This window comes from Panicum virgatum, chromosome 7K (genome assembly GCF_016808335.1).
Source record: "Panicum virgatum strain AP13 chromosome 7K, P.virgatum_v5, whole genome shotgun sequence".
NCBI classification, from domain to species: Eukaryota; Viridiplantae; Streptophyta; class Magnoliopsida; order Poales; family Poaceae; genus Panicum; species Panicum virgatum.
The window spans coordinates 45040457-45052397 of record NC_053142.1 but is presented as its reverse complement, the minus strand read 5'-3'; the positions used below and the strand labels follow the sequence as shown (position 1 = coordinate 45052397).

Sequence of the window (11941 nt, the reverse complement as noted above, 5' to 3'; positions counted from 1 at the left end):
GAAGTAGAGACCCCGAAAGAGAGCTCGCCCAACACTACTACCAGCAGCTGACCAGCCTCGCCATAAAACCACAGAAAACCTGCTAAGAGCATGTTTTATAGTTTCACCCGCTCGTCGCCGGTTGCGGGCGGCAAGGCGCGCGCCAGAGGGTGAGTCCCGCTGCTGTTTAATGTTTAATGTTTAGATTCCCTCCTCATCCAATCGCAACACGCGCGGCGCGATTTCACCCGCCGCAGCCGGCGAAAAGCTACGCACCCGTTTCCAATTTCTCTCCCCTAAACGTAATCATGCGCCGGCTATCCGCCGGCCATAATACCTGCTCTAACATAACTGAAAGAGAGCGAGTGGACTCTGCGTGCGTCTCCTGCTCCTGCTCGGCTCCCGCTCCGCTCCCGGAGATCGTGAGAGGTGAATGGCAGAGGCGGCGCCGGGGAGGGGAGAGCCGTGACACCATGAGGTGCGCCAGGCACCCGTACGAGGGCGGGCCCGGCGTCTGCGCGCCGTGCCTCCGCGGCCGCCTGCTCGCGCTCGCCGCCGCGCAGAACGAGTGGTCCTCGCTGCCTCCGCCCCCGCTCCAGCCGCAGCCGCAGCCGGAGCCCGAGCAGCTGTTCCCGCGGTCCGTGTCGCCGTACGTCTGCCGGCGCAAGTCCGACGCCTCGGCGCCGCGGGGCCGCCCGCCGGGCGGCCTGCTCTTCTTCCGGACGCCGCAGGTGGGCCCTGCGTACGGCGGGGGCGGGGGCGCGGGGTTCGAGGAGGGCGACATCGGGTACCGGAGGCGGCGCAGCGGCAGGTTCTCCGTGCTCGCCGCGCTCTTCGGCCACAGATCGGAGAAGGGCAGGGACGGAGGCGGCAAGGAGCGGAGGCACCGGCCCTCCTCCTGGCTCGCCGGGATCGTGCAGCGCGGCCGCCGGAGGAAGGAGGCGGCCACAGCGTCCCCGCCGCGGCGCTCGTGGCGCGGGCTCAGCGACCGGGGCTTCTCCCCGGTGCGGTACGCCGACGGGTACGGCGACGAGAGCGCCTCCCCCGCGGAGTGGCCGTGGCTGCCTTCGCCGTCGCCTTTGCGCAAGACCCCGTGCCGTCGCCGCCTGGGGCTCGGGGGCCCGGGGGCCGGCGTCTCGGGGTTCGCGGTGTGCATCAGCCCAATCGTCCGGCCAGGGCTGGGCAGGCACCTCCGCGGGGGCCACCCACCGGACGCCGTCTCCAGCGAGCTCCGTCCGTCGCCGCTCCACCCGCTCACCTCCAGCGCCTCGCTCCCCCACTGTCGCTCCTGGAAGCTCGCCGACGGCGGCCGCTTCCGCTGAGCTCATCAATTCCCCCTTTCTCGCATTTTTCAACCCCCCCCCCCAAATTACACGACCATTTTTACATCTCGGGGGGGGGGGGGGGGGCGGGGTTACTTTTTCTTCCTTTCTTTTTAACTTTACGTGAAAGCAGGGGGAAAAAGCAAGTGTGCCTCGCAAGCTGTTCCACTGACATGTGGGCACCGACATTTCTTCCAAAGGTGCTGTTTGTCAGTTGAACATGTTGCATCTTGCAACGCTGTAAAAAGGAAAAGAAAAAAAGAAAAGCTTCCCGTGCTCGATGCTCATGTACATACAGTACTTTCTTCTGATCCTTGCTCGAATTTTTATCGCGTCCTGAGATTCTTCGGTCAATAGATTTTAAGCGGTGTCTGGCTGGAAGGTGTAGAGGTCATGTGGGTGGAATTAAATGCTAGGATTATTTAATGCTAGTACAGGCTGCTGCGCGCGTACTGCGATTCTTGCTGTAGCAATACCCCTGCAGATTTCATTTCGCGTCTATATTTTAATAGTCTTGTTCATTAGCATTCAGCATTCAGAATAGTCAAACAATGATCAGTGCAAGGTACTCAGACAGAAGAATGCTATTCTAATTTTCTATAATTCAAACAATTTAAATTTTGATTAAAGTTATATAAGTAATAAAATTCATGATACAAAAGAAGTATCATTGGATTAGTTGCAGAATATTTTTTATAATAAATTTATTTAAAAATATAAGTGTTAATACTATTTATTATAAATTTGAACTAGTTTGACCGGGCATCTATCACATAAACACTAATACTATTAAGTGGGTTGAGGAAGAAAATAAACCCTCCGCCAGAGCCCCGAGTCATAAACGTGAGCGTCTCTGAGAAAAAACAATCCATAATTCCATTTGGTGGTCAGAGAGACGATCAAACCCTTCTCTGTTTTTTTTTTTGAAAGAATCAGACCCTTCTTCCACAGGGAAGCAAACAAGCTTGTGGTGCCTGTGGGCTCCCCTGGACCAGAGATAATGGCTCCGTTTGGTTTTGTAGCGTGCTAGTGAATAGTGACACTTTGACCCATTATTACGGTGTCAAACAAAGTCAGTTTACAAAACCAACTCCAGAACCCCCGCGCTAGTGATTCTGAAGAATCTAATGATGCCTTTGACCGCGCGACTAGAGAATGATACTGTAGCATCACTGTAGCTAATCATCGATTAATTACCGTCGTTAGATTCGTCGCGAAAAGTTACACTCATCCCTAAAAAGATTTTGCAAATAGACTTCATTCAATCCTTCATACGGAAAAGATTCTCTTCTAGCGCTAGAATTATAGCGCGCATCCAAATAAGGCCAATGCTTCCATCTTCGTCCCTTCCGGGCTAGAGGCCAGATCCGGAATTCCGTCATCATTCCGGTCGTAGCAAACTTGCTTCGACCGGACGATAGCACTGGAGTAGATGCCGATCTCGCAGCGCAATTTGATGCCCGCTCGTACGAGAATTTGTTGCCTTTTCCCGAGCTCTACACACCCGTAGCAGCTTCGAGCCCTTGCATAAGATCAGTACTACAAAGTCTACTCCAACACTGCTCTACAACACCCCTACAGGTAGTAGTAGTCGTTTAGGAGATGGGCTCCAAAGGTCAAACTCGCTCCATCCTACGAGTACATCACACTGCAATGGTACACTAGCACCGTAGGACCGGTGCCGAAACAAAGTCAACGACGAATCTAGGAGGGCTGGCCTACTAGGTCCGTTGTTCTGTGTCAGTGAACAGCCGCGATGAATGGAAGCTTTGAAAGCCGACAATAATGGGCCGCTGCTGAGCTAGAACCCACCCGGGTGGGGGGTGTGGTGAGGCTCGAGCAGTTGGGGGGGGGGGGGGGGATGAGTTGACCTCGGCTTCTGGCTGTGCCCCGCCGGTCGCCGGAGCGGAACGTAAAGGCGCGCAATCATGGCAGGTGCTCGTCTCCGCCGCGGCCCGGGGGGGGGGGGGGGGGGGGGGGGGAGCGCGACGCCTTTCCGGTTTAAAGCTGCAAAAAGGCTCCGATCCGGTGAATCGCGATGAGCTGTGCGACGTGAGTGACCAGCATATGGAACGGACCAAAGTGACCAACCGGGCTTCGTCAAAGCGCAAACATCGCGTCTTATACGTATCACACCCTAATGCCTCTTATTTGATTGTTACTTTATTAGTAGTAGCAAAAAAAAAGGTGATGAAGATGAACTAAAATGAAAAGGGGACAAAAGGGCTATTATTGTTTTTTTTGAATAATCAAAAGGGCTATTATTTCCATGAGGAAGATGGAGCTTTCGATTTTGTGCTGCTTTGCTAGGGCTTGCTGTTTGTGCAGACTTCACAAATCACAAGCCCACATGTGCAGAATGTGACTGTCTTGGTCAGCTATTATTGGCGATACTATAGCCAATAGGGGGGATGAACGCTCGATTTCCATGGATTTATTAGGCCAGCAAAATGCCGACAACTGCATGATTGGATTCATTCCATTGAACGAAAAAGATCGCAAATTCTGCCACCACTCGCTTGAATGGAACCCTGACAAGGATTTTCAGACGTGCTGTGCTACTATAGCAAACCTATCGTCGAGACTCAGACAAAACCTTGATCAGACGGCAACAAAACAAAAGGGTAAAAAAAATCGAAGAGTTAGCCGATGAGTGCAGCCGTGAGCAGTCACAACAGGTGGTGGTACTAGACTCGTTAGGCATTTCGATGCCATCAGCATTGCGCGCCCGTGTCATATACGATACGGTGAAGCACAGCGTCTGCGAAATGCGTAGTCGCCGTTGAGAGTGATGAATGCCGATGCGTACGCCACCAAGCCGTTGCTTCTGCGTGTCCTCCTCACCTGTCGTTCCTGAGGGGTTAAGATTGGACTACTTCTGTCTGTCACTGTGCTCCAGGCTTAATCAATCATCTTAGCCTAGGTGAGGAGTACATTGCAGGGATTTGAGTATTTGACCTTTTTTTTTGGCTCATCACACTATCACAGGTTGGAGCTTTGTTTGATTCCATTCTGGACGCGCGTTTCCAACCTGTTTCCATGGAGTTGGTTCCATCGATTTGGCGGTGGGCGAAGCAGCTTGTCTGAAGTAGTAGAAACAAATGAAAGCGAATTTGGCGCTTTAAAAAATAAAAGAGAGGAAAAGAGGGCCTGGCCCAGTGCTAATGCAAGTCCGAAGAAGCGATGGGCCATGAAGGGTTGGATTTAGGCATTTAGCCCATCTTGGAGTCGTCGAACGACTAGAGCGGCCAGAAAGAAAACGGGCCTACGCAAATAAGCCAAACATGACTTTGGTACGTTAACAACAGACAGAATTCCCAATTCCCCCTCGAAAAATAAGGACAGAATTCCCAATTTTCTCCACGAGGGATCATGAGTCATGAGTCTCATGACCAACCAGGGTTCATCAAACTGGTGGGAATCGGTCCGGTTTGACCGGTTTTCGGTTTGGACCGGTACCAAACCGGTCCAAATTTAAAATTCAAATTTAAATTCAAAAAAAAATAAAAAATTCTCAAAAAAATCCTAAAAATACTTTAAGGTGCGACGAATCTAATGGTGTCAAATTTTCTCAAAAATTCGTTCATTTAGTATAGTTTGCGGGGATTTGAAGTTAAACAAAAAAACATGCATACAAAAGTATACAAATACAATGTAAAAGTAGTAAAAAAAGGATTGGAGGGTTCATTTAGACTAAAACATGTTTTACAAATATTCATTTAGTATACTTTGCGGGCATTTGAATTTAAACCAAAAAAAAAAAATTGAATTTGGCCGGTTACCAGTCAAACCGACCGGTATACCGGTACGAACCGTTTGCACAAAGGATTTTAAATTCAAATTTGACTTCGACCGGTTTGGACCGGTTTCCGGCCAAACCGGTCCGGTATACCGGTACCGAACCCCGCCGGTTTGGCCGGACCGGTCGGTAACTTAAACCCTGGTCATGACACGCTGACAGATGGAACCGGCCTCTTCAGCAGGCCATCACTTGGTCAAATGTTTGGCCAGACAGTCAAAATTCTATTCATTTTGGGACCAAGCATTTAGCACGGAACAAATTCTATTCATTTTCTTGTACCGCTCCGTGCCGTTTGGTAGAAAAAACTCTACTGACCCAGCACTAATATGTCTATTTCATCGCTCAAAAAAAAGGGAAATAAAAGTATCAGCCATGCCATGGAGGCATGGATCATCTTGTTCGATCAGCCACGCGGCATGGATCATCTTGTTCGATCGAGCCTCCCTCGGCACGCCCGAGGGAGGCTCGATCGCTCAAGCGGGCAAAACCGCGTCGCTCTCTCCGCGTGCGGCGCACACGTGGCACTCGGCCTTCCCGTTCTCGGCGCGCCGGCCGTCGACGTAGTGCTGGTACGCGTAGGAGAGGAACCCCCACACGGCCATGAGCATGGCCACGATCTTGATCCCGGTCATCCTGTCCCCGAACAGCGCCACCGCGAACACCGGCACCAGCGGCAGCGCCAGCGTGCCCGTCACGTTCGCGAACAGCGACGACACCCTCGCGATGAGCCGCACCATGCCCGCCGCCGCCGCCTGCCACGCCACCGCAGTGCCGGCCAGCGTCAGCACGTACCTCGCCCTCCCGTCCCTGAACGCCGCCATCTCCGCCGGGATGGTCCGCCAGTCCCCCGACGCCAGCAGCCCCGCCACGGACACCGCCGACGCAACCAGGTTGGTGTTCATTTGTGTGACGGAACCGCCAAATTAAAACTCTAATTAAGCGTAATGGCCGTCATTTAAACACATCGGGCTCATTAGCTTAACGGCTTAATTTGACGATCCTTTCTCAACCCACGTCCCGATCGAAACATCACCGATAGTCTCACGCGAAGGTGGGCGCAGATGGTACAAGCACGACACATATTTGAATATACAACAAATATACATAGAACTTGACCTTAAGTTTTACAAACCGAATTTGAATAAACACATAATTCACAAACTTTACAATACTGAAATCCTGGTTCGTCTAGAGGAACGGGGCCTACAGCTACCAAAAGTGAGCCCTAGAGAGATCCCTAACTAAACGTCCGGCTCCACGACCACCTATCCCTCTGCATCCTGGCGGATGAACTTGGCGCAGCAGGGACAGAAGTCTACGTCTGCGTGCCCTGAAAATATTGTGGCAACAAACCCTGAGTATACTAATACTCAGCAAGGCTTACCCGACCAGTGGATATAACTTAGCCCACATATCTAGACATGCAAGGCTCTTGGCTGGTGGTTATTTTGCAGAAAAAGCAACTAAAATAATTCCTTACTTTCATTATTTTAGCTTCAGATTCTATATAAATTAACTCTCATCTCATATTCGCAAAGACCTACTATAGCAATCATGGTGATGCAAGCAAAATAATTCGATGAGCTCAATATTTTATATAAACATACCTAACTCACTTTCTACATTTTTGCTACGGTGTGACAAAGAGACCAAGGCCCTCATAACCGCGAGACACGGCGAATCGATCCGATTTAACCTTGCAAGGTGGACCTAACCAACACGGTACGTATTTACCCCGTCGGACTATACATACCAACCATTCCCCTCCCCGCCTCGAACTACAGGAACCAGCCCAACGACATATGGTCAGCCGAGCTCAACGTGAGACCACCAAAAGTAAACACATGCATCCCAATTCTCCGCGACTACTCGACTCGCCCCAGGAGTTGGGTGCGGGTTCCTGTACTTTCGAAGCAAGGCAGTACTCGGCTTACCGGTTTCGACTACCTCCTACTCCCGGCATGCGGTTAGTACAGTTCAATCCCCGATCAGCACTGCCACATCCACCGGTCCTTAATCGACACAGACGGGGCTAAGACACCCAGGAACCCTGTCCTGCTGCCATACCTATCCATCATCCCCGCCCGGTCTCACATTTCCATGTTCATTTCGAAACCAATCTCACATACTGAATCATATAAAGATAATAACGTATCTCGCGAGTAACCGGAAATTACTTGACTCCTAACATTCTACAGCTCGCGAGTGCAGGAGACCACTCGTCTTCTACCGGTAACATTAAGCTTAGCACAACTATCGTCCTATACATGCTAGTATAACTCCGGGAATCCTATGAATCATGCAACTAGGGTTCCAAACAATTCCTGAACTTAATGCACAAGTAGTAGAAACATACATAGGTGTCTTAATTTAAAATACTAGGATGTGCACCGGGGCTTGCCTTGCGCCTGCTGCTCAACACTGGGGTCAGACGGGCCTTGGGCCGGGTGCTCACACCTCTCCTCTTGGGCTTGCGTCGGTTGCTCTTGTGGTGCCGCGATCACCTCAAAGACGGCTCCCTCAGATGCGGATGCTACACGTATGCATATGAATTAAAAGAGTGCAGCCCAAGAATGTAACTAGTTTACTTTAACTAAAATACCCTGCGGACTGTCCGCGCCCGAGTGGCGGACTGTCCGCCGCACTATCCTACCAACCCAGCAGAGGCAACAACGTCTCTGGAACTTTTTCCCATTTTACCTGCGGACTGTCCGGCCACCCCTGGCGGACCGTCCGCAGTTCAAGTACTCAACCCACCAGAGACGAAAATGTCTCTGGACAATTTTCTAGACTCTACTGCGGACTGTCCGCGCCCAAGTGGCGGACCGTCCGCAGTTCACCCCTGCGAACCCCCAGAGACGACATCGTCTCTGGAACAATTTCAAGCCGCAACGGCGGACCGTCCGCTCCCTTATAGCGGACCGTCCGCACTCAATCCTGCAAGACAACCAGAGGCAACATCGCCTCTGGACAAAAACTAACCTGACCAGCGGACCGTCCGCTCCTCCCAGGCGGACCGTCCGCGATAACTAATTTCTGACCTTCGCACTAGGCGGCAGCAAGGGCGGTGACGACGGCGGAGGCCGTGCTCCGGCGCCGACGACACGCCATGGAAGGGGAAAAAGGCTGTGAAGCATAAGAAACTCACCACGAATCCATTCCCACGGTCGGTTCGAGTGGAGGGCGACCGGAGAGGCGGATCGGCGGTGGAACTGAGCTTCAACACCTCCAATGGCGTCTGGCGGTGGTGGGAAGGATTCCGGCCGTGAGGAGCCGGTCTGGAGGTTTGGGAAACTGGAGGAGGGGTTAGGGAAGGTACTCACGCAAGGAATCGAGTTAGGATGGCCGGAGAAGGGAGATCGAGGGGAGAGGACGATGTCGAGGCGAGCGGTCTAGCGTCGCTCGGTTCTGGACGAAATGAGGAGGAAGAGAGATCTGACTAGCGGGTCCCACATCCGTCCAGATAAATATCTGGCGATGCCTCGCGGACTGTCCGCCAGCCTCGAGCGGACTGTCCGCGAGTCAGGTGTTACAATCTGCATCGCCAGCACCCACCGCAGCGTCCGCGCCCGGATCACCCGCTCGAAGGTGGCCTCGAAGAGGGACAGTATGAGCGCGAAGGCGGCCAGCACGAGGAGGAACCCGACGGGGTACTTGCTGTGCGGCGCGCCGCCGCTGCTGGAGTCCCCATCGTCGGAGGAGCCCACGCCGAGCAGCGCGGCGGAGAAGGTGAGCACCATCACCGAGTTGGCGATCAGCGCCGTGAAGCGCTGCGCGTTGATGAGGCGCGAGGTGATGGCGTTGAAGGCCAGCTGCGAGGCCGCCACCAGCGAGAAGGTGGACACCGGCAGGTACTGCAGGGCGTACGAGTACATGAGGTTGTCGAAGCCGATCAGGACCCCGATGCCGGCGTAGATGGGCCACAGCTTGGACGCCGCCGGCCGGCGCTCCTCCGCCGGGGGCGCCGGCGTCATCAGGAGCGGGACGAGCAGGAGCGGCGACCCGCCGGACTGCGTGAGCGTGGCCATCCACTTGCTGTTGCCGCCGGAGTTGTAGTACAGGCGGCCGAGGAGGGTGGCCACGGTCGTCCCGCAGAGAACCATGAACATGTCGACGGCCACCGTTATCCACCATAGGAAACTGCCTCTCGTTGTCGACCGGCGGGTGTCGGCCTTGGATCCATCGCGGCCATGTTCAGATTCCTCGTCCGGAGCGCCTTGGTACAATGAAAAGTAGACGTACGTGGTTTAGTTTAAAATCGGAAAATTCACATGGGTAAAGTTCACTCTGTTCTTTACACAAACACACAAAAATGCATGTTAGACACTCTGTTCTTTACACACACAAAAAATGCAAAATAGGACGCAAATTAATTCGAAGTAGTACCTCTGATTTGGAGCTGAATTTCTTGAACATGCGCCATGCTGCCGAGTGCCTGCCGAAGACTGAAAATCCAACACCCCGGACGCCCGAGAGAGAGAGAGAGAGAGAGAGACCTGCTCTTGTGCCTCAAACTGTCACCTTGTTTTCTGACACTTCTTGCTAATGAAAAATGGACTCCAGGCACCTTGGGCATCATACATATCGATCCCAACATTTAATAACAGGAAAGAGACATCGTCTATTTCCATTTCCATTAGGATTGGGTGTTTTTTTTTTCTCTCGGTGTGGGACTGACCCCCACTCGTAACAAAGTACAGTTCTAGACAACATACAGGTCGTCCGAAGACCCATGATCCCGGTTTTCCATGAGATCCATCATGTATGATTTGCTATCAGGTACATCATCTTCTGTCTGCATGACTTTTCCTTCTTGAGGCCCTATTTAGTTTTTTTAAAAAAATCGTACAGTACCCATTACATCGAATCTTCGGACACATGCATAAAACATTAAATGTAATTGAAAAAATAACTAATTACACAGTTTAATTGATTAGTACGAGATGAATCTTTTAAACATAACCAGTCTATGATTGGACATTATTTGTCAAGTAACAACAAAATGTGCATGAATTGGTGTAGCAAGGCTGACGAAGAAGACAAAAAGATGCTACACAATACATACATCACTCGCTTGGAAAGGTCTGACCGTCTGAGCGGCGGCTCATGCCACCGGATCCAGCATCATCATCACTCCCTTGTGTCAATCTAGCATCTGTAACTCGCAGAGGCTGGTTTCTTAAAAAAAAAAACTTGCAAAGTCTGTTTCATGCATCTATATATACGGGTTGTTTATTAAAATCCTCTATAAGATTACACGTGAACAAAATATCTGACCAAGTAATTTAACAGCATCAACCCCTTTTCTCTCTCTGGGTATATATATGGGGCCTAGGAAATGACAAGTTTCCACGTCCTATTTTGAAATAGTCACTGAAAATTTTGTTTCCCCTAAAAAAACAAGAAAATTTTATAGCAGTGCCAATCAATGTTTTATTGACCTTTTTTCTGAAATGAAGAGGAGTACATAACGGATGAATAATGGTACAGCCTTATTATACTGCACAATTCGATTTAGAAAAAAATAAATTAAACCGAGAAAGCTTTCAGACCCTTGTTGCTCTGTTCTCATATGTATCTGGTGAGCAGGCATTGTCACCATCGTCGCCCTCCATGTTTCCTCATGTGGATACTCCTATTTCTCTGTGACATCTCCCAGATTGTGAACTAACGGAAATTAACTTTGGGTATGAACCTCGCCGCGTTAGTAGATGCACGTCCACAAGGACCGAAAAACGTGGTTGGAACGTCTTTCTCGAATGAAGCCCAAACCAAAGAGTCAGATAAAGATAAGAGAGCAGAGAGCACACTTCAGTCTGGAGCCATATGAGGACTTGTGGAGATAGCTATGCTATGCAGCTCACTTATTGGTCGAGTCTACCAGAAAATTGACGTGCACAGGCCACTTGCATCAGATTGATGATTAGGCCAAAGACTAGTTTCGCAAGCCGGTTCATAAAAGCCGTTACGATAACATACCGGTGTCGATCAGATGTGAAAGAGAGCCGGTTTGACAAGCTAACCATTTGTCCATTTCCTGCTGCAGCTCTTGCCTTACGTTTCGTCCAGTGGCTTTGGATCACTGCACAGACACGGAGATTCTACTGATTGTCTGTCTGTCCTGACGTCAGTTTCAATCATCCTTTCGAAAGAAAAATATCAGTTACATGTGAAAAAGGTGCAAACTTGACTAGTATAGATCCTTGCATGTCGGTGTCTTCCCGTAGAGAGCGGTGACTACCGCTGATCGCATTGCGCCGGCTATCTCTGACCACTCCTCTACGCAATGGCGGCGGCGGAGACGAATCGACGATCAGGTCTTTGCTGATACAGTGGAGGTTTAGTTAACCATTTCCACTACGGCTCCCATGATTGCATCATCCATCAGTATGGACTCGGTAAGGCAAGCGGCCAAGCGGGTACGCACAGGGTGATCTTTTGCTTCGAAAAGTTGGAGTATTCAGGATGCGTCATCTCACAATTGGAGGATCCAATCCACTTGATCCAGCTTTGAACTAGTGAGCTGAACTTTTTATTATTTGCAAAAAACTGAGCTTTCAGCGTTTCCCGGCGGCCCCGAGTCCGTGATAGGAAATTCCATACAGCAATTAAGGTACCGTTTGGATCACCTAAAACTAGACTTAGGTGACTAAACATTAGGCACTGAACTTTAGTCTATACTAGTACTTGTTTAAATCCATGGACTAAATTTGTAAGAAACCATTTAAAACACATAAATGGATAAAAACTAAATTTTAGTCCAGACAAGATGGATTATATGGACTAACGGAATAAACTTTAGTTGGGATGAAATTTTAGTCCAATCCACCTGCTCTGA

General features: G+C 50.7%; 2 protein-coding genes across 2 annotated transcripts; one reads left to right on the top strand and one right to left on the bottom strand.

Moving 5' to 3' along the window:
- On the top strand, positions 1-1348 carry LOC120641595. Its single transcript, XM_039917773.1, has one exon. It carries the CDS (start codon positions 177-179, stop codon positions 1299-1301), a length of 1125 nt encoding a protein of 374 aa, XP_039773707.1. The 5' UTR covers positions 1-176; the 3' UTR covers positions 1302-1348.
- A 3944-nt stretch (positions 1349-5292) lies between these two features.
- Positions 5293-9819, bottom strand: LOC120641594 (probable purine permease 11). Its single transcript, XM_039917772.1, has 3 exons — positions 9490-9819; positions 8640-9319; positions 5293-6005 (listed from the first exon to the last, which is right to left on the bottom strand). Exons 1-3 carry the CDS (start codon positions 9698-9700, stop codon positions 5577-5579), a joined length of 1320 nt encoding a protein of 439 aa, XP_039773706.1. The 5' UTR covers positions 9701-9819; the 3' UTR covers positions 5293-5576.
- Positions 9820-11941: the final 2122 nt, after the last annotated feature.

Coding starts and splice junctions, on each gene's coding strand:
- LOC120641595 (XM_039917773.1), top strand. CDS start 177: ATGTTTAGATTCCCTCCTCATCCAATCGCAACACGCGCGGCGCGATTT.
- LOC120641594 (XM_039917772.1), bottom strand. CDS start 9,700: ATGTTGGGATCGATATGTATGATGCCCAAGGTGCCTGGAGTCCATTTT. Junction 9,320..9,489: donor AATTCAGCTCCAAATCAGAG/GTACTACTTCGA, acceptor CATTGTACCAAG/GCGCTCCGGACGAGGAATCT. Junction 6,006..8,639: donor GGTGGGTGCTGGCGATGCAG/ATTGTAACACCT, acceptor TCCGTCACACAA/ATGAACACCAACCTGGTTGC.